This window comes from Archocentrus centrarchus, chromosome 9 (genome assembly GCF_007364275.1).
Source record: "Archocentrus centrarchus isolate MPI-CPG fArcCen1 chromosome 9, fArcCen1, whole genome shotgun sequence".
In the NCBI taxonomy this organism is placed as follows: Eukaryota; Metazoa; Chordata; class Actinopteri; order Cichliformes; family Cichlidae; genus Archocentrus; species Archocentrus centrarchus.
This window is the reverse complement of record NC_044354.1, coordinates 7,856,087-7,879,435: the sequence shown is the minus strand read 5'-3', so window position 1 is coordinate 7,879,435 and position 23,349 is coordinate 7,856,087. Positions and strand designations below refer to the sequence as shown.

The 23,349-nt window shown below is 39.5% G+C and overlaps 1 protein-coding gene across 3 annotated transcripts in view; it reads right to left on the bottom strand.

Moving 5' to 3' along the window:
- Window positions 1-23,349, bottom strand: part of dmxl1 (Dmx like 1) — a 65,295-nt gene that overhangs the window by 24,203 nt on the left and 17,743 nt on the right. For all 3 annotated transcript variants that reach the window (XM_030736957.1, XM_030736958.1, XM_030736959.1), the window contains 21 exons: window positions 21,702-21,937; window positions 19,141-19,858; window positions 18,773-18,894; window positions 18,274-18,363; window positions 17,734-17,836; window positions 17,498-17,617; window positions 16,848-17,066; window positions 14,313-15,580; window positions 12,362-12,617; window positions 10,584-10,717; window positions 9,267-9,453; window positions 9,065-9,175; window positions 8,599-8,768; window positions 7,769-7,866; window positions 7,454-7,619; window positions 6,211-6,339; window positions 5,944-6,082; window positions 4,261-5,024; window positions 3,888-3,986; window positions 3,365-3,532; window positions 1,619-1,810 (listed from right to left, as the gene is read on the bottom strand). In XM_030736957.1, the coding sequence (XP_030592817.1) occupies window positions 1,619-1,810; window positions 3,365-3,532; window positions 3,888-3,986; window positions 4,261-5,024; window positions 5,944-6,082; window positions 6,211-6,339; window positions 7,454-7,619; window positions 7,769-7,866; window positions 8,599-8,768; window positions 9,065-9,175; window positions 9,267-9,453; window positions 10,584-10,717; window positions 12,362-12,617; window positions 14,313-15,580; window positions 16,848-17,066; window positions 17,498-17,617; window positions 17,734-17,836; window positions 18,274-18,363; window positions 18,773-18,894; window positions 19,141-19,858; window positions 21,702-21,937 (5,489 nt within the window). The remainder of the gene's footprint in view (window positions 1-1,618; window positions 1,811-3,364; window positions 3,533-3,887; window positions 3,987-4,260; window positions 5,025-5,943; window positions 6,083-6,210; window positions 6,340-7,453; window positions 7,620-7,768; window positions 7,867-8,598; window positions 8,769-9,064; window positions 9,176-9,266; window positions 9,454-10,583; window positions 10,718-12,361; window positions 12,618-14,312; window positions 15,581-16,847; window positions 17,067-17,497; window positions 17,618-17,733; window positions 17,837-18,273; window positions 18,364-18,772; window positions 18,895-19,140; window positions 19,859-21,701; window positions 21,938-23,349) is intronic.

Below are 23,349 nucleotides of genomic sequence, written 5' to 3'. Positions count from 1 at the left end.
TTTAATAATTAAAGTACACTTAAAGTCTGTTTTTAAACAGACAGTTCCCCAGAAGGTTGATCAAAAGCAAATAACAGCTTAAGTGAAAAGTGAATACTGACTGACACATTCATCTGCTGAATAGGAAATCATTCCTTTTCATTTCCTGGTATCTGCTGCATGTGTCAATGGGAAACTGTTTGCAGCACAGTAACGAACAGTTATATCTATAATGTCTGTTCCCTGAAGGAGAGCAACGAGGTACAACACGTATAGTATGGGGGGATATCATGCCTCTGCGTGTCCTGGCTGAAGACACTTCTATTCACGCCTTTAAGGCAGATGACCTGTGATGATATACAGTGAACCCTCGTTATAACGCTTCACCTCTCGCGGCCTCGCTGTTTCACGTTTTTTTAGTGCAGTTTTTTTATGCTTTTTTTTTTTCTTTTTTTTTTAAAAACAGTGTATGAACGCGCATCGTGTTCTGCGTCCTGATTGGCTGTCAATCAATCTCCTCTGTCCCTCGTCTCTGTCCAGCACAGAATGTGTTCGGCTTGAAAACAGGTATTGATCTTTGGTTTCCTTCTATAGTACTGTATAATAATTGTAAAAAATAAAGCTGACTACTTCGTGGATTTTGCCTATCGCGGGTTATTTTTGGAACGTAACCCCCGCGATAAACGAGGGTTCACTGTATGTGCAGCCCCACCCCACATATATACCCTGTCATCACAGTCATCCCTCAGTTCGATAGCCGCTCTTCACCAAGCCCAGCTATGCAGCAGGCATCCTGGTGTTGTACCTTGTTTCTCTCCCGCATGGAACAGAAGTTATAGAAATAACTGTCCATTCCCTTTCAGTCGATTGTGTGTGTCAAGACAATGCCACGATCTTCCCAGGAGAAGACATCCCAGCAAATTCACCCCAAGATCAGACAGTGCAATGCTCAAAAGAATTGTTGGCAAAACCAACCACAGCGTATCAACACAAACACTTCTTACTAACTGTCAAGCACAGTGGTAACGGATTGATGATTTGGGCTTGTTTTGCAGTCACGGGACTTGGGCACCTTACAGTTACTGAGTCTACATGAACTCTACAAACTCTGACAGCTTGATCCACTTGGCCCATATTGGATCATGCCAGGACAATAATCCCAAACACAGCAGCAATTGAAATAAATCAAAGTGTTGGAATGGCCCAGTCAAAGTCCAGACCTCAAGCTAACTGAAATTCTGTGGAGGGACCTTAAGAGAGCTGTGGATAAATGAATGCCCACAAACCTCAATGAAACTGAAGCAATATGGTAGAAAATAGTGTTGTACATAAGTTTTCACAGGACTCAGTGCAGTGCTCCACATTTCACTTAATGGATACCAAGAAAAGCAAGAAAGGATAGGTACTACAACAGCTGGCAGATATAGTGGTCACTACACAGTTGAAACTGTTGCAAACCTCTACTGTGCATATATAGGTGCAACAGCACAAATTGAATTTAAGACTGTTTGAGTGCCACATCTCTCCATCTTATAAGGTTTTAACATACACCACAACTCCATGTAATAACTACAGACATAAGAAAACAATAAAATCAATTCCATAACCATCTGGCTAAGGAAGAAATTAACTGTCTCACCTCATTGGTAACAACATCTGGATGTGGAGGAGAATCGAGTGCACTGATGGTGTGCAGGATGTCATGAGTCAGGTTGGTCAAATAGACAAGAGGATTGGCCACCACTGTCTTTACGTTGGTTGTACAAGCCATCAAAAGGGGGATGGAGGTGGGCTGTGAACTCAATGTCACTGCAGACTGGATGAAGTCATCCTGGGTATAAAGGTCAGAGATGAGTGTGCCAAATCGTTATGGTTTATCAGCGCATGTTCATCATACACCGAAGCCAATACAAACTTTCACACCTATACATGAGGAGACAAACTAAGGTTACACAACAGTAAACTTAGTAAATTAAGAAAATGCAGATGAATTCAACTTTGTTATTTCTTTCTTTAGCACGGAGAAAGAGACAGCTCACCAAAACAACAAGGACCAGAGGGGAGCTGCTTTGAGCCTTTGACAGCACAGCCTCTTCTATAGCTATAATAATAACAAGATGAGCCAACTTCTGGAAATGTCATACATGATTTCTACATAAATTTTGTGTACGTGTGAATGACAGCTAATGAGCAAAAAAAGAAAGCTTTGGCACTGGAGGGGTGCCTGATTTTTTTGTGTCTCTACTAAATCCCTGAATATGACTGTGTGTGTAAGAATACCACAGGCTTATGTTCGTCACTCTTGATGAATCACATGCAGTTGTCACTAACTTAACAGAAGCTCTACACCCTGACTGAAGTCAAGGCAAGAGAAAAATACCAAAAAAATCCTTGACAGCAAAGTTTAAATTTGCCAGCAATGAGAGCAGAGCTGGTACAAAATAACCCCGATTTTATCTCAAATCAAAACTGAAAGGACTTCCAGTGCCCACCGATTGTGCTAAGACTCAAGAGCACTGTTCCCATGTCGGCTCCCTGAATTGTTTATCTCCTAAAATTTGACTCTGATCGTCAGCCTAAGGCACGACCCTCCCTCAAGAGTTCTAGGAATCAGCACAGCCTGTGAGCCCATTGCTGGAGGTGTGCAGACAGTCGCCTGTGCACAACTAGTACTGTGCATGTGTGTGTTGTGTGTGATAACATAAGCTATTCAGATGGCTTCATATTCCATCTTTCATGCGTACTTTGCTGCTCATCTGCCCAGTATCATTCCCTTCAAACAGAATATGTCTCAGTTAAATTCAGTTGAAACTCTGGGCTGATTGTACTACCCAGATTACCTTCAAATATGAAGCAGCACTCAACTGTAAGACTGTGGAGTAGCCATGAAAAGAGCATTTTAATAACTTATTCTTTAGTCACTGATTAAAAGACTAAATTGCTACTATAAATTACAGCAAGTAGCCTCTTTAAATAAAACAAACACACATTTTATTAGAATAAGAAACACAGCAGTGATAGAAAACATTTGTAAAGCTATAGCCAGCACTTTTAAATTCATAAAGGCCTACACCAGTAATTAATCAGCAAAAATGGTTTTGTTTAATTCTCCACATGCTGATAGACCCAAAAATCAAAGAGACTGCAGCATGAGAAAACTGTCCTTGAATCACCTAAATTATAATCAAATTGAATCTACAATTCATCATCTAAATGTCTAAATTAGCTGTTATCCCTACACCAGCAAATTAAAAAAAAAATTACATTAGTACATTTCATTCATTGACAACAGCTAAGAATTCAGAGTAACATAGCTCCCACTGAAAAGCTGTCATGCTCTGCCCATCAGTGGTCTTTTGATTGCATCTGTGCAAATTTTAATTACCTGGTGAGATTCTTGAAGCAGCAATATGAGCTCCATGCGTACAGAGGCCAGACCTCCTCCATGTGAGCCGTGCAAGCTGCAGTAACTCAGAAACATCCTCAGTAAGGGCTGGTTACTCTGCAGCCAGTGTCTCCTGCTTCTGTGGCTATCACCACGGGGGCTCCCAGGCTGATAAAAATATTCGGACTTCATTAGTTTTATAAGCAGTCATTCAGCATTTCGGTAAATCCATATTACCCAGCTGAATACGGCTCAAACAAAAAGGTCTACAGTAGTATGCTTAAAAACAACATGTTTTAAAACAGTGTATATTAACCAGTTCAATCAATAAAAGAAAAAAAAAATAGTGGGTCTTCTAAATGTAATTTGTGAGTACACAGTAGGTGCATTGTGCAAGGGCAAGTACATATAATTGGGTATACATGTCTGACAAATAGAGATAACATTTCTTCAAAGTACATCGTTACATACTGGTGCTGTTTTAATTTTTTAATACAGCAAGCAGCCAGCGATCAACACCCACCTGCTCCTCCTCCACTAACCCAGAAACAGGGACATCAGCCTGGACAGACAGCTCTGGCAGGCAAGGCTTATAGCTGCAGCAATGCTGGAGAGCCACCACCTGGGAGGAAAACACCAAAACAGAATCTGATCTTAAAAATCAGTTAATCAACAAGGCATTCATCATCCATGCAATGTAGCATTTCTATGCTCACACAGATGCGATGGTCGATAATCATAAAAGGGAGGGGAGATGTGTGGGCATTATGTAAATTACAAAAGTTTTACTGAGTGGATTCAAGTCTGTAGCCAGACTTGTTATATAATACAAATGAATAAAAAATAAAAATAAAAATTTGACCTCAAAGTCTGCAAAGATGTGTGTGTGTCAGTACCTCTCTTTCTAACCACAGACAGAGCTGGTAACGTAGCTTCCCTCCATCCAGTTCGTATCCCGTTGACAGTGTCCGGAGCTCATTGGTCATAATCTTCAAGCACGCAGAAAACTTCAGCTGAGCTACCAGGATGTCATCGGATGGTTCAATGAAACTGTTGCTATCCTCACTCTCCTCACCCGTAGACACTGCATCCTGGAACACGCTGCAACTGTCTGCAGTTCTACCACTCTTACTTTCTTTAGTTTCTTCTTCATCCTCATTGTTCTCTTCATCATCTTTGTCACTGTCCCATTTCAGCTCCAGGGGTTCATCTGGAACTGCCAGTGATGGCTGGCTCCAATCGAAACTTAACACTGAGTCTGACCGACTGTTTGATAAGCTGTTCCCTTCTGACTCGTAGCCGTTCAGAGCTGGCTGAGACCAATCTGGGTCCGATGCTTGTCCGTTTTTACTCCCAGCACTGAGCTCACCAGTGTTGCCTGTATCCTCCTGGAGTTTGGAATGCTTGTGGACTTTGGGCATCTTGGAGAGGACTTCGAGTGCAAGCATAGGGCACCCTGAATGTAGGTGTGCATATGCAGCTGTGAAAAATAGTCTCCTCTCATCCAGGCTAATGGAGTCAGCTCTGCGTCCCTCAGCAGTCAGACCAACTCTGGCTTTGTCTGATGAGCCGAAATGCCGGCGGAGGAGGAGTGGGTGAGTACGGAGATAGGTGTAAAAGTTGAAAACTTCGGGGTTACACGGCGACACAGAAGAGGTACCTGTCATAGATACAAAGTGACATAAAACTGTTTAATCTATGTCAGTGGTGAGAACTAGCTACAGCACACACAAAAGCAAACTATGAAATTTGGGGGGGGGCAGCACTAGGGCACTGAATCTGGCACTAGATGGGCTGTCAAGTCAAAGTGAAGTTCATATTAAGTTCAGTTCTTCATCTATTCTGTAGGCATGCCTGTTATATTTTCTTTTAATAAACAGTGCTCTGGTTTCAGAAGGCTTCCTTGTGCAATTCTAGTTCACTTAATGAACCAAAAATAGCTGAAAAGTTGGTAGACTGTGATTGAAGACTTGTATTAGAATCTGCAGCACTTGCCATCTATCTCATTTTTACCTGTCAATCTATATTTGACAGACCTGTAATATCCACAATCCACTGATTATTAAAGTCTTTTCATTTTAAGTGACAACACAGGCTATATTAAACATAAGTTTAGGGGGAAAAAACATTTTGACAGGCAGATATGGCTGAGTGGTATTTTTCCATTCGTAAATAAAATGCTCATTGAAACAGCTTTTCTCTTAATAACAGTGTGGTAAGATTCAGAAAACTGGATTGGATTCTTACATTATACAGAAACACGTTAGAGAAACTTCTTAAAAAAAACAAAACCAAACAAAAAACGTCAATACAAAGTAAAGCTATTGTTGACTACCATTAGAAAATGTCTCAGTACTAGCAGTCAGAACTGAGGGTACGTGTATGAGCCTAAATGATCACTGGGCTCTATTTTCTGGTTTCTTCTTATAATTATGTGTAATTTATGTTCCTTAATTAGTTCCAAAAAAGATTTTAGTAATGTGGAAATTGCAGTGAAGTCAAGTGTAGAAGATCTATGGTTGCAAATGTATTTTTTTTTTTAAATTCATTTAAGAGCATAAAGAGCATAGCAGATCTACCAATGTCATATCTGTTCTCAGAGGACCAAGAGCTGGCACTGTTAGCTGTCTGCTCGAGTAGAGTATCCAAGGCTTTGCTGTAGTCCTCCAGGACCCAGTGAGCCATGCTCCGCAGGAATGGGTCATGGTGTGCTGGAATCTGAAATATATGAAAATAATTAAAACAGCTCATTTCGGTTTCTTCATGTCATGGACTCAAACATTAGGTATTTTGCTCAGATGACACATTTAAAACTGAAAGAAAAATAAATTTTGGTGTCTGCACACCTGTTTGTCTTGTCCTAAAACATGTCTCCGGAGGATCTTTTTGTAGGTAGATGACGTCTCAAACTCAGACTCATACAACCTCGAGATCACCAAGGCCAGCTGTAGGTCCTGCATTTTCTCTATACAAACCTAGAGGATGAAAAGGAAGACAGTTATTATTTAGTGGTGGTTTCTGTTACCAGCACAAGACTGAGTGGGGTAAGAGCAGATACATAATACACAGGATCCTCAGTCATATGGTATGTCTCGATCATCGGAAGTTGTCGTTTATCTGTCAAAATGAAAAGGGCCAAAAAAGCAAATAAAAGCCTGTGCTCACAACAAAAACTGAGCGGATAGTTCAAGTTGTGGTGGTTGCTCCCAACTGGGAAGGTGTGAGGTGCATACCAATGAGACTACCTCCCAGTCACACAGACTTGAGCAAAGTCAACGATAGCCCTTTGCCTGAATGGCCCTTATTTCCATAAAATGCTTAGAGGGTTTCCAGTTACTCATGCAGATGAAATAATGTGACTTCCTGCTTCAGGGACTCACTAAACAGAAATAACCTTGACAAATTAAAGGTTAAACAATCAAGATGACCAGAAGCAGCAATCTCGATACGGAGAGAGCTGGACATTCTGTGACTCGCACTGATCGACAGCAAGCTTTCAAACCACCATGCACAACAAATACAAGCTATCACATTAACTAACTAGCACTCTGCAAATATAATGCATTAGGTATTAAGTAGAGTGTCCGCTTTGACTAAGCTTTAAAAAGGGGGTCAGTGATGCTGGTTTATGAATGAGATGACATGCAACTGATAATTCTCAAAAAAAAAAAAAATAGGAAAGACAGCAGCACCCAAAGCCAACTGCCAACATCAATAATGCTTCAGAGAATTGTGCTAAAAGCTTTTGACAAAGAGACTACTGTGGAAATGTATTATGGTGTTTAACACAAAGAACACCACAGAAATACTGCTGGCGTGTTCTGTTTTCAGTAATGTGGTTTCTCCGCTTTTGAATAGATTGTTAAACATTGCCCTTGACTATGAACTGTTGGGGGGGGAAACAACAGAACAAAGCAAAAAAAAAAAACAAAAACCCAAAGCTTACAAAGTCACAGTTTGCAAATGAAAAGAAGCACTTGACTTATAACTTATACTGAAATAAGTTTTCTAACAGGTTTAGCAGACTGAGAAGTGTCAGTGTAAAGGAAGGTTCTTGGAAAGATTGTTTTATATCTGTTTTCCACTTGCCTCCACAGCATCCTTAAGGGAACCAGCTAGAAGGAAGAAGGCTGCACAATGCTGGAATCGCTGCTTTCCCAACAGAGAAAAGGCATTTTTCAGTGCTGCTTTCCTCCACCGGTCCTCGCTGAAGTTGTTGTGGAAAAACTCCGTCATTTTAACATTCTTCTGAGACCTGGGGAGAACGACATTAGGGATTGAAAGCCAAAATATTAAAAGTCACTGGTCTTCAGCATTCTGAAAAGAACTAGCCTCGGTTAAAGGTAGTAACAAATGTGATAACTATGTGCATTTCATATGCAAAATCATGCCAGTTTTGTCTACCTGTACAATCCCCAGACCACTGCCTTCTTTTTCAGCGCAAGGTAAAATATAGCTGAATCCAGAGGATCATTATTTCTCTGAAAAGAAGCCTTGGCAACCTGACAAAATAGAAGGAAAAATACATTCAGCCTCCACCACCTCACACTATACAGCATTATCCACAGAGCAAGTTGCAAATTTATGGGTCATTTTATGGACTAACTCAGTATAATGCTGTATTTTAGAGCAACCTCAGCAAACTGTATTCCCATATACCTGAGAGTATTTCACTTATAAACTGAACACTCAGTAGGAAGCACACAGAGCTTACATATTATCTGACATCCTCCAGAGCTGTTAAGTGCAAAACTCTTTAAATTCTGTGGAAGCTGTTTTTGAAGAAAAAGAAGACAATCCAGACGAAACTTGGTTCAATCCATTTGGTGCTTAGTGTCCACTTTGCAAAATCTTCATACTAAACTTTACATTATTTGTATCCTGATTTAAGGTGCAGGTAGAACTAATTAATTTTTAATGGAAATGACCAAAACTCTTAAGTCTTACCAGAATAGTTGCCTGTTTTGTGTTTAGAAAATTGTAGTTTCTAATATGTAGAAAAGAATTTTATATAAATGACCAGATTCTGAACTATATTTTGAAAATTTGATTATTAAATTTATAGCAAGATATTTAACAGGATTACAAATTAAATGCACAAAAAAACCTCCTCTACTAAACAGATTTACTACAAACTATACAATCTACTTCAAATTAGTCAATTTCCTTAAACAAAACTGGAACTGGCTCACAGACTTGCATTTAGGATCAGACAGTTAACTTGATCACCTCACCTTCTCAATACATCTGCGTAACTTGTTAGTGCTGCGCAGCCACCAGCCCACACCCATTGAGCGCAGCTCAGGCCAGGTTGGTTCTCCCTTTTGCATTGCAGGCAGCATGTTCAGGAGCTCTTCCTCAGCTTCAGAGTGGAAACCCCAGGCATAGTGACATGTCGACAGGCCTGCAAAGAGAGGAAAATGAAACATGGGAAATTAACATTCTGCATTTGTACAAAGAAAGTTGACAGTGACAGTGTGACTAAATACAATAAGGGTTACAAAACAAAGATGTGAATTCCCTCTAACAGCAATAGCTTGTGTTTCTGCCCATTCAGGAGTTTCAGTGACGGCAGGGATGTCAAACTATAAGCAGCAAAGTAGAATTTCAAAGATGTTCAAACTCAAAATATCAGTTTTGAAAGACATCTGACTGAAATAAAAAGAAACCTTGCTTGAAAACTACAACACCATTGTGTACCTTGCCGTAGTAGCTGTGCTCTGTGGGCTGGAGGCAGCGAGGTAGACAGGAAAGTGTGAAGTCTGACAGCTAGCAAGAACTTCAGACCACACTCATCCAATGTCTCTCCCCCTGGTGGGAAAAGAGAAAATGATAGGAGAGCTTATTTACTAAATTTCTATCTATCTGAAAAGTCTGTGTTTATGTTATTTCCCTGCAGTACCTTTGTTCTTGCCCTGGCTGTCATTGAGGTCTATGCTTGTAGAAGCAATGGTGTCAGCTAACGCCATGAGAGACATCTGCTCTATACGAGTTAATCCTGGCAAACTGGAGTGGAGGAGATGGCTGGACAGAACCTGGGCATGTTCTGGACCAAAGTACGTAGGACTGTACTGGGATAGGTCTATAACCTAGAGACAGAAAGTGTCAATCTGATATTTACAATTTATAAAAGACAAAACAAAGTCAGAAAATAAAAACAGAAGGCAGCGTGACTGGATTCAGTTTCCCAGTTTCAGCATGACATTCTATGTATAAATTAATGACAAATTAATGATAAAATAATAATTAACAAAATAATAATACATTTTTAAATTTTTTTCAAATGCATCTTCTGACAAAAATCTAGAAACTTAGTGAATAATGTAGATAGATTTTTAATGCATTAGGTAGGGAGGGGTAAATTTAATATATATTTAGAAGTTTCAAACAGAGGATGTGTATTTTTTTAAATACTTTATGTCTGAATGTGTATCTGATTTATTTCTGTTGTATAATAGAACCTATACTGCATTCCTTTTTTGTGGGTACACCTGTAAGAAAACAAAAACAAAACAAAAGAAAACAAACCAAAAAAAACCCCCAAGTGTCTCTTTGGGAAGATCTTGCAGGTCATAATGATGTAGCTGCCTTAGATTAGTCTATCCTAATCTGTTTTAAGAGGTGTCTCTTCTATCCAATTTCAGGAGGCTTTGATTTTATATTTTTTAGATTAAAAGCTAAAAATATATTAGCCTTAGACTGTAATAAAGTAACTACGTAGAATGAATATTTACTTCAGAACTGGGTGGTACTACGCCCAATCCTGAGCTTGCAGCAGTAAATGCTTCTGCATAAAACATCTGAGTCTGCATGTCTGAGTGAACCTGGCGTCAAAGTTTCCACAACAGCACATATATCCATAACATGCCTTTAAAATGCTGGATTCAGATAGCCTTGGGACTTACCAAGCCTGTTTGAATCCTTGGTAAGTCCCAAGCCTGTAATTTGTAAATAAAGCTGCTTAATTTCCCTCCCAGAAACTAATGCATAAATAGTCTGTTACCTGATACATGACCGAATAAGATTTGCCTGCAAAATAAACAGTCTTGTGGTTTGCGTGCATTGAGTGGCTGGGACAGAGTCTAACTCCCAGTCTGAATTATTGTTTCAGTAATCTACACACTGGGATACCAAAAGATCTCAAAGTAATACCACTCTCATTTAAAATAAATAAATAAATAAAAATCTCCTGTAACCAAAAACAAACCAGCAAACTAACCTTATTCCCCATTTCCTCTTGATCATTATCCAGTGGGTCCAGATCCCCCGTGTTAGGTGTGTGAAAGAGCTCATCATAAGCATCAGTGTGGCTGGAACCATGCCCGCTATCTCCACTCACACTGCCCACTTTATCTGTAGGGAAGTGTGGGACACAGTTAAATTAGACTAGTATTTCGCAAGAGGCCTGAAGAAAAGTAACCTCCTGCTGGGAAGATGGCAGATAAAAATATCAGAGGTTTAAAATAAATAAAATAAATAAATAATACATGCATCTCCCCAGACAGACAATGTGGGAAAACCAAAAGGAAGTGTAGCTGTTATCCTCAGTTTTTCCAACTTAAGGCAAGGTGGTTAATAACTGTAACTGGTTTTCCAATGTAAATATGGCTTCTCTGTTCTTGTTTGTGTAACTTCTTTAATGCATACCTGCAGAACATTTTTGATTTTTGACAGATCTGTAGACGTACTCTGGAAAAGTTACAAACATTCATTTTAAATTCAGTACTATCAAGTTGTCATAACTAGTCTAGCTTTAGTTTTATGTTCAGGGCTGTTATTGCCGCCAGAGGAACAAGCCCTAATCACATGGATATGGCCTTCAGAAATTATCGCCAAACATCTGTGTTTTATGCTGCAATATTCACATGGGATAAGAAATCTGTGGTTCACTCAGATTTACTGACATCTCTAGTTGCCAGCTGCAGACCTATTGTTAATATTAATTGGCTGCCACATAAGTGTTGGGCCTGCTGAAAGACAGCAACAAGTTCTTTACAGAATGCTGCCAAGCAAGTCATTCATCTCATTGTCATTCTGATGGATTCAAGCTTGCTTTTTATATGAATGGGTATTGACATGAGGCTCCTGCCTTTGATTTATTTTCATTCAAAATGATAGGTTAATAAAACAACTTAATCAAGGAGAAACATGCACATCCAAAAAATTTAACCAGGGTGCTGGATCCAAGCAAAACTCAATGAAAAAGGAGGAGGTCCGCACACCAAAAAAGCTCCTTGAGAATTTTTAATCCATCAGTATTTAAAAGCAGTAATGTTTCGGGCTGGAATGCCCTTCTTCAGACTTAACAAGGTAATGCTACACACCTGTTTAAATACCCACCCGTCACCAAGAAATTGAGTGACAGGTGCCATTCAATGTCCGAGAAAAAAATAGGACAAAGAACACTTGAAACATGGATGTACTAGACTAGTCAATCACATAAATAAGAAACAAATAGGAAAAAGCACTTTTAAAACCTCACATCAGTGTAGCATACCTGAAAACATCTAAGAATACACCGTTACAACAGTCCTTGTCACAATGTAAGAATGAGGGGAAGAAAAAATACAAATAACACTACACTCAATACTCTTTGTCCATTTGGACTGAATGAAGAATTTGATTTAAGACCTTTTCTCTAATTATCCTCTTGGTCAGCTGCCACTTCTGGTACATGTGGGCTAGTGTAATGTTTTCTATCTTTGTGTTGGAAATTTGACTGTTCTTTCCAGTTTGATACAGATGATGTTTAACAATAATATGTGTATATATGACACTGTACTGGGGGACCTTTGTTGTTTGTGGATCGGAGATGAATTTTTAGTGTATACTTTAATGGTTTATTTTGTACTTTTATTTATTTTGTACTTTTTACTGTTGATTTTCCAAAAATTGGTATACTCCTTTGCCAAGCCTATCAGTGCTACTCACATTTTACTATTCTTTTATTCATTAGTAAATATACATATTCTTGAATCACATGATGTAGATACCCACCAGGTTTTGGTGTGTCCTCATCAGCTGCTAGAAGTGCATAAAGAGGCAGTGGAGGGATGGAGCTTATCTCTGTGTAGTCAGGAGGGGAGTTCTCCGCTTTGCTGAACATCTTCTGGTCCCTGGCTGTGCTGCCCCCAGCGCTGATGGTTCGAGAGCGCACACGTTTCTCATGACTGGTGGAACTGTCTTGAAGCTTCACAATTTCCCCAGCAATGCATTTCACAAGATGGGAGAGGATAGCTTTGGCACGGTGAACCTTAAGAAAGATGGATAATGTCAACATAATGGCAACCACAACAAAAACAGATTGTTGACATTTTTCATTGCTTCTAAATGTATTGTCTACCTTACTGCAGCCTTAGATCTTGTGGAATTAGTGATAAAACTTACTTAATAACTAGTCAAGAAGCTTATGTGCACACATGGGCTATACCCACCTTGGAAGTCACTAATCCAGATATCTATTAATTTTTTGAAGTGTGTATAATGAATGTCATTAAATAACTGCCTGTAAATGATGCTACTTCTGTGCTTCAAAGGTATTGTACCAACCCAAGATAACTGATGTTGTCATTTATTGATTACAGAGTGGGTGAAGTGGCTTTACTGTAAAATCTTTATTCAGCACTTAGTCAAGAAACCACACAAGAAGCTGCATTAACAAGCAAGGATCATACAGGTAACTGGAAGCCACCTACTTAATAATACTTAAATTTAGTCAAACACATCCTCACCAAATGTGTCCTGTGTATTCACGCAGGGGTTAAAGTGGGATCTGGAATGGCATTCCAGCACCTTCAATTAATGAGTTATTAAATTTGATAGGATGTTTAATATAAAATTCTGTCAAGTGAGTTGTGGCTGCATAGTTCAGGGATTTATTCCATTATCATCCAAATGGAAGTCTGTAACATACAGATAAATGGACCCGGTGTGTTTAATTTCTTCCTTGACAGACAAAAATGGATGGACTGCAATCAATCATTAAATCAGCTTTGAAAGAGAGGAAATATGGGGCAAAATGAAGAGACAGAGATAAAGAAACTGAGGAGTTAATGGAGATAAGAAAGGGTGAGCACAATCTCCCTTTGTTGTTCAATACAAACAACAACAACAACAACAACAACAACTAACATAAGTATCCAAACAATGTAGGCCTAATTACCATAGAACCTATAGCCTCAATTAAAATAAATATGCTAAATTACATTGTCATTATGTTATTTTATAAGAAAAATGAATGTCAATTCAAAAACAAAGAACATACAATTTTACCAAATTATTTTTGGAAAACACTGGCTTGGGAGAAAAGTGAGGAGTTGGAGAGCAAGGACCTGCACTAAATACAAAGGGAGAAAGTAGGAGAGGATAGAGAGAGAGAGACAGAAAGAATGCAATGTTGGAAGACAGAAATAAAACAGGAAATGAGAAATGGGGAGCAGGATATTGCAAGCAGAGACACAAAGAAAAGAAGGCTGAAAGAAAGAGCACAGGAGACAAAGGGAAAAGAGAGACCACACAAGCAAAATCATCAGATAATCCACAAATAGATCATAGGGGGTCAGGCTGATTGTCGGAGTTTTCTGTGTATCAATGTAGGGTCTTTACCTTAAAATATAAAGCGCCTTGAGGCAACTGTTGTTGTGATTTGGCACTATATAAATAGAGTATATATAGATGTGACTGAAGTGTAGACTTTCAGCTTGAATTCAAGCAGTTCAACAAAAGTACTGAATTAACTGTTTAGGAATTACAGATATTTAAAAACATACCAGTAGTCCCCATTTTTAGAGGCTCAAGAGTAATCGGACTAGATGGACTAGACAGAGACTTTTTTTTTTTTTTTTTAAACCCCAGCTCAGTTTTTGGACTTATTGCTTAAACCTTGTATAAAGCCTACTACTGCTAAAGACCAACTACAGCCAGCAACTGAATAATTTATTTAACTTACCTTCCCTAGGTCCATAAGCTCCAATAACTGTACCGGGTGGTACTGGGGTAGAGTTGGAAAGAGTTGGTGAGCTGCTTCAAAAAGACCAGAATCTTCCATTTCCACAGGCAGGTCATAAGCTGTTTTCTTCCCACTGAGTTTCTGAGCCAAACTCGTCATTGATCTTGTCAGGGCCTTTTTGGGAAGAGTCAGTGAAGATGTGGGGGCACCAGGGCTGAGGCCCTCCTCCTGGCATTGTCTGACAGCTGAGATTATGGAGGAAACACTGCTGCTGATGTCTCTGTCCTGGGCAATTGTGATAATAGGTTTGGGTGGTGCTGGAGGCTGCCACTGAGAGTAGACATGCATCTCACAGTCCATGCCGACTACCAGGATTCCATCTCGTACCCAGGACAGGGAGACTGGGATAGGTGGTGAGCCTTCGACAGAAGAGAACAAACTGACTGATCGAAGCAGAACCAGGCGAGACAAACTTTGGTCTCTGTTAGCATCAGAAGACAGACCCAGATCTGGAGGCTTTCCGGATAGACGCCCATACATATATATCTTTGTCCCAATGCCAACTGTCAGAACGTGTGACCCATCCTCCTGGGAAACCCAGTCCAAGTGAACCAGGCTCTTACCAGTGGAAGCAAGACATTTCTCGTTTCGTACAGATGAATCCATGTTACTTGGAATACTGGCACTTCCAGCTGTGCTACTGCTTAAAGCACAGCTGGATGTGGAATCTGTGTTGTCCAATACTATGGTCTGCTCCAGAATCCACTGCGAACCGCCAGTGGACTCGCACTGGAAGATGCCAATGTGGACCAGCGGCTCTCGAGCGGTTGATGAATTAGGGCTTTGAAGGGGTTTTGGGCTATACGGCACATTAAGGGTTGGGGTCAGGTGGGCGTTGGTTGTGCTGTAGTGTACAAATGGGGAGGATGCAAAGGCAGGGGGAGAATTCAGAGGTCCATGAGAGTTCAGATGAGGTGATAAGCTCAGAGGTGTGCTAGGCATCTGCTTGTAGGCGACTGCAAACCGTCCAGTGTGACAGCAGCTAACCTCAATGGGGCGGCCTGGCACGCTTACTGCGCTGCTGCTGGGAAGTCTTTCCTCCACCAGGAGAGGCCACTCCTCCCACTGGTACACCCAGTTGTCCATCATGGGGGGCTCTGTTGTCACAACATTACACCTCCAGAAGCGCACCTTTCCATCAGAACAGGAAGTAGCAAGGAGGTAAGGCACACGGCCAGCTGGCAGAGAACATGACGCACTCAGGTGACCTGAGAAGGAGATGCACCGTTAGCAAAGAAAGGTTTAAATTGTAATGTCCTTTTAGAGCTTAATTTCAGTTCATTTTTTTCAGTTTTAAAGACATTTGGCAGATTTTTTTCAACTGCTATGTAGAATGTGAAGAATGAAAACAAAGAAAAAAAAAAACATAATTGTATGTTTCTATGTTTCATTCCAATATTAGAAGCAGCCTTTTCTCTCCTTCATACTATTCCTTTCTATGAATCTGAGTCAGCTTCTTGTCTCACTGTGCACCTTGGTTAATTTTCCTTAACACTCGTGCAGCAATTTTACTAGGTTTAACCTAAGGGTGATAAACTTATCCCCTGCACAATCAGGTATTTTCACATTCTAGCTCCAACATTCACACTTAGTGGAACAGACACAGTCTGCCTGCCTTTGGTGGCCAGAGGGCCAAAATCATATCTATACAACACAAGGAAGGAAGACAGAGTTTATGACAGTCAGATTAATAAGACAACACTATTATCTGAGTTCTAATGATCTGAGTTCGTTGGTAGCATTCAGCTGTTTAAGTGTTTTGCATTTTTTTTGAGTTTCTTATATACCCCACAGGATCAGATAGCAGCAAAATCCATTCATAAGCTTTTTTTATTTTTTAAGTGAGAGAGTTGTGCCTATTTACACATACGGCACAAGAGCATTCATTTATTATTTATACTAAATTATCCCAGACATAGGGACAGTGATGAGGATTTTATAGCAAACACTGTGGACTTTACTTCAGACAGGTAAGCTGTCATTTATAAGCTACAGTTTACTAATTGTCTGATGTGTTCACCAAAAGTGTGTGCGAATGTTTTCCCATGTTTATGTTATAATCATGTTATAATAGTTTCTCTAAATAACAAAATTGCACCACCCAGTTAAGAAAACTCTGTGCTGATCCATTATGTATCACTTACTGAACTGTCAAGTCTTGTGCATAATAAATTATATCTCAAGTACTGTGCTCATTCTGTCAGTGTTGTGGGTATGTCTGAATAAAGTTGTGAGGAACATTAATGTAAAAGTGACCAATGTGTGGATGTCATTGGCAAAGATTTATATGTATACGTGTTATCTACTTCAGGTCTAATATATCAGTAAAATAACATCTTCAATCGGCTAATTGGACCAGTTCTTTAGAATTTAAAGTTCAAGCAACAACATCAAATTTGAACCTAAGTCTATACGTGCATCAGTAAACAGAGTGACTTTGTTTTGCATCCTTAGTATGTGAATGTGTCCCCTCACCTGCCGAAGGAGCAACACTGATGGCTTCCACTCCTGTGGGAAGAGCCAGCTCTTGGCTGTACAGCCTGTGTTTTGTGAGGCTGAGGCGACAGGCACTCTGCAGATTAGAAGTGCAGGATTTACTCTTCTGAGTAATTGAAGAACTGTGTGTGTCATAGACAAACTGAGAACTGTTCAGCGGAGAAGTTGTGGTGGGATCCTTCTGTGCCGTGGTCTCCTCTGGGGAGGATATAAAAAAAAAATTAATAAAAAAGTGGGAAAATGCTTAGAAAAGTTAGGCTTGGTCAAATTTATTCAACATTACTACACTGCGCCAGAGTCATTATTTGAAGAATCTATAAATCTTTCAGAAGATGAATCACCATATGGCTACAGCACACAGGAGCTATTTTTCAATCAGAGATACTGTTAATAATTTCACCACTTTTACACAGCAGATTTGTCACATGTTTGCAAGAGAAAAAAATGAACTTGGAACTGAAAATCTAAGGCATCTACAGTGATAAAGTCATTACTGACTTATTGACTAATTACAATTTGGCAGTGCTTTTCGCTCTTTTAACCCTTTAACCTGTATTAAAAATATATCCTTTAGGTCTGCATTCATATACAGCAGGATGTAGGTAGGATATTGTATCCAAAGTACCCACCCATGGTGACAGGTTGAGCAGCAAGATGGAGATGCCACATGTGAAGGAGTGAGCGACCTGTTGGAGTTAATTCTACAACCACCAGAAAAAAGCGGGCCGAGAAGGCTGGTTTACTGGAGACTGCAAGGAAGGGAAAAAACAAAAAAAAAAAAACCCACACATACAGTGAATGTTAATGGAGGCACAAACAGCTGCTATTAAATATCAGCATGAAAACCATGAAAAAATGTCTATACCAGTGTGAGGAGAGTCTGGAGTTTCATTTGTGCTCTCGGTTATCTCAGTGCCAAGAATCAGATGTTCCTCAAAAACATGCAGAAGCTGGGTCTCCTTCCCTTGCTGTAGAGAACAGCAGCATATATGGTCAAACTAAATCAGATGTAGACTCTGAAGATTATCTTTTGTCTACACATGGACATAGACACAAGCTGCTTTAAGGGTACATACAGACATACATACTGTACACAAAAACGCATGCAGACATGCACACACACAAACTGCCTGAGGAGATGAGGGAAGTTGGTTTTTTTTTTCCCCCTTTATTTTTGTGGTTGACCTTTCAGAGACACAGTCCACTGCAGAATGCTTCATGCCACAAATGGTTTGCAATTCAAAAGTGCCCCCCCCTTACCCCCCCAAGGGAAAAACCTTTAAAGATTTTTGACAGTGTCCCTCAACTGTTACATGAGATAATCAGAAAAAGTCTAAAAAAGGATGAAGAGTTTTGTTCCAGATGAGAAAAAAATCCAGTTTTCTTGGACTTCATGCATACTTACAAAGTCAGTAATGGCATCCAGTTCTATAATACACCCTGGTTTTGCTGTGGACTGCTGACTGATGATGTTGAAAACCTCCCCAACATATTTCTGAAAGGAGACAAACATAAAAACTTATCTGCACATATTTACAAATGAGTATCACATAGTTTAAATATGCAGGCAAATTATTTTTTGCACCATTTTGAAAATATCACCATCCTGTAAAAGTGGCACATTAAATGCAATAAGAGAAAGAAATTCAATTAATAAATAAAACTAATCATCTCTTCTTGCTGCATGCTGCTTTGCTGTTTTGAGTTATAATTGTTTTGCTGCCATCACTATATGTTTCATGTTATATAATTTTGTCTGGAGTAATTTTCTCCACCAAGTCACCCAAAGGCAACACTCAAAGTTATGATGTGGTAAGATAGTGACACATATTATTTGACAGATTTGGCAAAAGTCTGAGTGTTGCTACTGGTGTACATAAAAATTGTCATGCTTGACCACTTACTGATATTTCAGGATTGGAGAGTTCACTCAGAAGTTTCTTAGCCTCAATAACAGCCTGGTAAAGCCTGAGTGACTGGCCGTCACTTGCCACGAAGCAGGCACTGGGAGAGTTACAGTACAAACCTAAAAGGAAAAAGAACTGAGAGTTATTGGCATTATACTTGTTTTTTCTAAATAAACAAAAGACAAGTCAAGCATAAAGACTACTGAGATTTAACACTCACTCACTATTCAGAAAACAATGCACATCTTTCATGTCAATCAAGCCCCCCCAAAAAGCATCTGCTTGGAAAATCTCATTATGTCCTGCTAGCTAAAACAACAGACAATAAAATACTTAACAGTCACTGAACAATAATATTTTCTCACCTAAACAGCTGCTTGGAATGAGCGTGGGCAGCCAGGCTACATTAGCAAATGCTGATGCATGGAGAGAATTGATCCTAGCTAGCTCTGAGACCCCGCCTGACAAAGACAGCGGGCCGACAGGGTCCACTCTCCATAAAATCAGCTCACTGTAGATCGCATTAGGATCCTGGGAAACCACACTCAGGGACACCCGGTTGGGCCGTGACCCACGAGATAGAGATGTGGCATGAGAAAAACCAGAGGAGGCGGCCTCTGGAGGAACCAAGATGCTATCTGCCTCTGGCGTCCTCAAGGCATTGTGGTGTGAGGTGGTGAGGAGAAGAGGGAGCAGTGAGTGACAGGCCAGGTCATTGAGGTGAAAGCGGTGACCACAGTACCGTGACTTGTGAGAGACACTGAGCACAGTCGAGAAAGCAGAGTCCTCTGCAAAGCTGACTGCCCACTGGTTTAGAGAGCCATCAGCATGTTTGGAGATCATGAGGACATTGGGGGTGAATATGCTTAATCGAAGACTACTGCTGGATGTAGCTTTTCCTTGACCTCCGTAGCTTATTAGAGCAGATTTGGCTTGAGGCAACGTGCTCCCAGGCGGTCGCTGTCTGCCATGTTGGATAGCTAGATCCACATTCTTATTGCAGGCATACATTACCACACTCTGGCTCAGGGAGATTGCATCACCTGCAGGGAACGCTACAGGAATACGGGATGCAAATGACACCTGAGAGAGAAAAGAGATGTATCACAGTAATGTAATGAAAAGCGACACCAAGCTGCAGCTCAGATTTAAGGAGAGGGTAAGGAGAACTCAAGCATTTCTAGTTTAACTTGAAATAAACAAAACTTATTTAAAACCTAAAGTTACTTGATGAATGTTACAACAACACAGATGACACAATTAAATTTAACAAAAGGGCTGAAATTCTTCTAATCTCTGTTAAAAAGGTTACCAATAACTTCCTAAAATAATTTATGTCATAAAGACACTACCAGAGACTCATGGGATACAGCCTTCTTTATACATGCAAATAAAAAAATAAAAGGAAAAGAAAGCCCAACAGCTTAACAACAACTTATGCTCATTATAATACCAAGATCCTGTCTGTATAAACTAATTAAAGCAGTCAGGCCTAATCAATCTGAATGCTAATGAAATCTGAGATTCTCTTAGGTGCCTTGCCTGACTGACCAGATTCTCAGTCCTCATTATTTTACTGCTCATAAAAATGCACTAAGGAATGTCTGATCTGGATATGAAGTCAGATAATTACAATATAACAATGGTGTGAATGGCTTTCGAAGACATCACAGCTGTCAAAATAACTCAACCTTATTGTGATGATAAATGTATGATTTCCCCATAAAGTACTTATGCACTTTCTGAAACTGTGAATACAAACAAGTGTTCAAAGGAAAGTCTGCTTAATTTACAATGTTAATTAAATTCTAAAGCCAAAACATAATTAATCTTTGGTTCACTTATGGCCAAATTTATTATCATGATTATTTAGATCAATATTGAGATCACGATTATTTGTCAGGATTATTGATTGATTTTAGCGACAAGTGCATTTATTTAAAACCTTGCTTAAAAGAAAAATAAAGTGTTTCACTCCATCCATTGAACCTGTAAAATGGATGTTAACTGAAATTGTAGCAAATCTTTTGCAGGTATTTCCACTTTGGAAAAAATAATAGCAGAGAAGATAACATATCTTTTTTCTAGTATGTTGGCCATTTTCCTGAAGCCTTTGTTACTCACTGGACATTTACCTTTGGCCAAATATAATGCAATTGCATGGGTGATTTCAGTGCCATAAAAGCAACCAGCACAGTGCATCTGAGAGCTGGATGGTTATGCACTGCACAGGCTTGCTTTTATGGACGTCTTAGTTGATGTTGGATTATTCACATTGACAACCACTGTATTGTCTTTCTTGGCCTTCATGCATTAATTATACTGCAGTTTGTGGTATGTTTTCAGGTGGCTGAATAAGTTAGTTGTGTTACTTTGCAGCACAGACAACTCTACAGCACTCTTTGCATATGATTTCTTTGTAGTTATCAGCATTTGCAGTAAATCCAAACTATTTTCAAACAGATGATGACCCACTTCAAGGACAAGCGCTTCATCTTCTGCTGTGCCTGACATCTGAATTTTGTTGTATATGTTTTTTAATGAAGTTTTTCTTGTCCAGACTAGTCGAGAAAATGTCAAGCTGCATGGTGCAGGGAACAGCTGTGATTGGCACATGCAGCCATGTGGTCAGGGGAGCGCTTGACTTGCTTTTGCTTTGCATTCTATCAGCAGATGATGTCTTTTCGGTACCAGTCAATCATGTTAATGTAATTGCTGGCAGACAAAATTGAGATTAAAATTCTATTAATTGTGCAGCCCTACTTTACTGCATGTCTCTCTATAGATCGACCTTTGAAACACGACCATAGAAAATAAAAAGGAAAGAAACTGGTGAAATACCTTTGCTCATAAATCACAAAGAAAATGAATGATTGAATTGATAATATACAACTGTTTTATATAAAGTGCATCAGCAGCCAAGTACCTGAGCTTGCCTGAACATGCCTGGGTGGTATTCATCTAACCAGTCCACATGCCAGACCAACAAAGAGCCATCCATGGGATGAATACTGAACAGCATGTCAGCCCCTTTATTCCACTCCTCTAACAGCACATCCACTTGGTGCTCCACTGCTGCCACAGGCAGCTGCATAGTTCCAGGCCCTTGAGGTTCACTTTGCCTGTACTCCTCTTCTTCAAAGTCGTCTTCATTTTCAGGCTCTGGAAAAAAGATGCAAATCATGGTAACCAAACAATATGTTAAAGTCTAACCTTTAGAATAGAATTTAGTTGTCATAGTTTCATTACACCTTAAAGGATAAGAACACCATGAATTTTTTCTGGTTTTTGGCTTCATCAGATTGTGGACTATTTTGATACAGACCATTAAAGTTCATTTTAGCCATCCTTGTCTCATTTTAAGTTTTTTACAAGCAATTTTTTTTTCCGTTGATCAGATTCATAAAAAAAAAAAAAAATTGTAAACATAAAAATTGTGCTGCATGTTGATGACTTATTACCATGTATCTCCGAGAAAAGCCGCCAACTTGGTCCTTATCGTTTGTGTACATTTTGAGTATAGGTCAGTGTGTGAAGTTTCCTGTATTTTTACCATACCATCTATCTTTATAAAAGAACTTTAAAACAACCACAGCTGACAGAAAGTGCTGAACACTGAAACATACAGAAAAAAGAAATTCGTTCAAGTTTAAAAACATACAATTTAATACTAGGTCTCACTGGTGTTAAAAGCCAAGGAAAAAAAGATCTTTAAAACTTTAAAAATGGACATTGAAGGCACCTCTCTAACATAAAAAAGGCAAGTTATTCCATAATTTAGGAGCAATGATAGAGAAGCCCTGTCCCCTCTGAGCTTCCCTCTGTATCTCGGTACTTCCAGGAACAGCTGGTCTGCTGAGCTGAGAGACCGACAAGGTACAGTACCAGCCAAAAGTTTGGACACACTCATGTGTCCAAACTTTTGACTGTATGTAGGCCTGAAGAACAAAACAGAAGGTTATGTGCTGGCTCTTTCGAGTTCCTGTGAAACAGTGTTAATTTTGTTGATGAAATATTTGTCATAGTTTTCGTCAATGACCCTTTTTTTCATGACGAAAACGAGACGATAACTAAATAAAAACTACCTAAAAGGATAAAAACGATGACGAAATTAATTGACACTTTCGTCAACGAATGAAAACGAGATGAAAATTGTTGGCGGGGTCGACATCCAATCAGAACTTATTTAATTTTGTGACAGGGCGGGACAAATTAGGAAAACATCCAATCAAACACACAGTTGCACAAATTTGCTCTAAACATAGAAAGACCAAACTAGCCTGTGATTTGTCTTTACTTCCGATAGAACTAAGTTATGTAAACAATGTCAGCAGGGAGAAAGAGAAGAGCCGAAGTATGGACACATTTGCCCTTTGACGTTGTGACAAACAAAACGATGTGTAAACCATGTGGGGCAACTATCTCGGATAAAAACATGACAAATCTTAAACAAAATCTGCAAACCAGGCACCCAGATCTCCATGCAAAGGTAAGCATTTTAATGTCACGCAGGGTAAAGTGTTTTTCCCAGTTTAGCGTTTGTGTTTAGCAAAAATCTCCACACCGCGGTGGAT